The sequence below is a fragment of the Montipora capricornis genome, chromosome 8, assembly GCF_036669925.1.
Source record: "Montipora capricornis isolate CH-2021 chromosome 8, ASM3666992v2, whole genome shotgun sequence".
Classification (NCBI taxonomy): Eukaryota; Metazoa; Cnidaria; class Anthozoa; order Scleractinia; family Acroporidae; genus Montipora; species Montipora capricornis.
The window spans coordinates 30699228-30701727 of record NC_090890.1 but is presented as its reverse complement, the minus strand read 5'-3'; the positions used below and the strand labels follow the sequence as shown (position 1 = coordinate 30701727).

The window sequence follows — 2500 nt, the reverse complement described above, 5'->3', positions numbered from 1 at the left end:
TCAAATTTAATTATTAATGACGAAAAATAACAGCAATGTTGATCAGTCTCTTGCTATCCGGTTAATTGGGTCAATTTTTTTCAGTGCTCAGCTACTTCTTGGTGTTTACCACTTGCTCAAAAAAAAAAAAAAAACCTGAAAATGCGTCGATGATTACGAGGTCACGTCAAATCTACAGGTTTCCATGGTACTACTCTTTCCCGTACCTCTTCTGGTTTTTCGTGCAAATGGTAAACATCCAATACTTCAGTAGCTTGCATTTTCTATACTATAACGCCAAAGCGTAATGCTTAATTCCACTATCCACGCGACCAACACCTTTCGGAATGTCACAATTTAATATCTTCTGTGGTGGCCGTAAGTCTGCTTGTTGATCTTAAGCTAAAAGTTAATGGCAATGGCAAAAAAATTGAAATCCAACAGCCGTTCAAAAGATACGTTTCCAAAGCTACATTGCACTCGTTTCAAAAACGTTACGTTTCAGTTTAATGGCTTACGATTGATGGGTTCCTAGCTGCCAAGCTAAGTGCAACTGGTCGATCTCTTTTATAAAAACCATAAAATAATACCTCAAACAGTACAACAAACGGATGCTATAACTGCGATAAGCAAAATATTTGGCATTGATACCAGGGGCGTAGCCAAGATTTTTCCTCAGGTACGTACAATTTTCCAAACCCACCTCCCCTCTCCATAAGTCCCAAAATCTTTTTCATGTGCCGTGATTAAATTTTCCTTTTCCATCAGTATGGTGAGGATATGTTGTTAGAGTAAGCGCTCTTATTTACTATGAAATGACCGCTAAGTCGTAAAATTCCTTGTTGCATTTTGGGCTTCTTGAAGTGCTTCGATCGGCTATCATAAATTGACGCATTGTTTTATTTGTTAAAGCACCTACATGGCCGTAAGATCCCGTAACTGTGCTTAGTTAAGTTTCATTTAGGTTCGCGCTTCTTAGAAATCTACAAAAAAACAATCAATGTGTACATGGCTTCTCCCTCCAAGAACAACTAACATTTTTTATTTTCGACTTTTTTAGGTACCTACGCCCCTGGATACAGAGTGGAATTAAGGTATTTGATCTGAAAACGCTACTTTACGCCTATGTGCACGGACAACTGGCCCCAGCTCGGTTGGCAACCCATACTTGACGACTTCTACGCATTTTCTTTGTCCTCGTTTTATCCCTGGGGGAATGAAAACAGAATATGGCTTTGTAAAGGGGTCAACTGAGATCATCATTTCCAGATTAAATTCATCGTAACAACTGTCCCAGTTGAGTAGAAAGCTAGCTTGACATAAAGGAAATTAGCACGATTGTGAAGGTACCATTCCTCGTGAGGGAGTTAATGCGACCATCGATCATCAGAAGCCAGTAAGGGGCTCTCCTCAAAAATGTTTGTCGTCCATTTTTTAACTCGGAAAATGGCTAAAGCCATTTCCGAGTTGTGGGTGTGAGGCTGATTTCGCGGTATCTTCATGGCATATAGTCGCTCTTTCCGCAGAGTTTTATCATCGTAACGACATTTTCCACCAGATATCGTTAAATTCTTTGTGGTACTTGAGGTGCTTAATAATAGTGGCCTCAAGATCACAGAACTAGGATCATGCCAACGGCCAAATGAAAAAAACAAATCGCATGAAGATATAACTAAAGTTACTATATACTCAACAAAATATCTTGTTTCTGATTGGCCAATGGCGAATGCATAAATAGGTTATAGGGTGCAATCCAGGTTATATTGCAATACGGAAGTTGCTATGGAAACACCGGGGAAGAGCCAAATTTGAACACCAAAGTGAAAAAAAATGGCTGACAGTCGGTTTGCTTTGTCAAACCAAAACATCGTTGAGCAACTTAAAGAAAGTGCGAAAAACAAAAACACGTTGAAAGCTACACAGACCTGGTTGAATGTCTGGCAAACATGGGCGACTGAAAGAAAACTAAACCAAAACTGGAAGAATACGAGCACGAACAAAGTAGCGCGTTTGAGTAATTTTGTTGAGAATATAATAAATAAAAAATCGTATGAACCAGCTCGTGCATTTCGTGATTTATGGCCACTCGTGATGTTTTGAAAGTTCTCAAATTGCACTCGCTTACAGCTCGTGCAATTAAGAGAACTTTCAAAACATCAGTCGTGCCCACAAATCATGAAATGCGCTCGCGTTCATACGATTTCCTATAAATATACAGAAGAGGAGGAACTTGACATGTATGTTTTTTTAATTTGTCTTTGCTTTCATGGAGCCAACGTTCTTTATTTAAAAAGTGTCCAGTAACCCGTGAAAACGATCAGTATTCGATGAAATGGTAGGGAAAACGTGTAAACGATCTTGATTGTAATAATCGAGATAACGCATCGCACAACGACAGGTACAAAAAGCAGGTCACAGGTCATTGTTTTACCTATACAGAAAGTATCCTAAACATTCATAAAAGCTAACCTTAGGCCTAAAAACTTTCCTTTAGGCCTAATTAGGCCAAAGGTTAGCTGTT

At 39.0% G+C, this 2500-nt stretch overlaps 1 protein-coding gene across 1 annotated transcript in view; it reads right to left on the bottom strand.

The window, feature by feature from the left end:
* Positions 1-960: 960 nt before the first annotated feature.
* Positions 961-2500, bottom strand: part of LOC138059818 (fibrillin-2-like) — a 6243-nt gene continuing 4703 nt past the window's right edge. Inside the window, exon 5 of the mRNA XM_068905448.1 lies at positions 961-1187. Within this exon, the coding sequence (XP_068761549.1) occupies positions 1103-1187 (85 nt within the window). The 3' untranslated portion in view covers positions 961-1102. The remainder of the gene's footprint in view (positions 1188-2500) is intronic.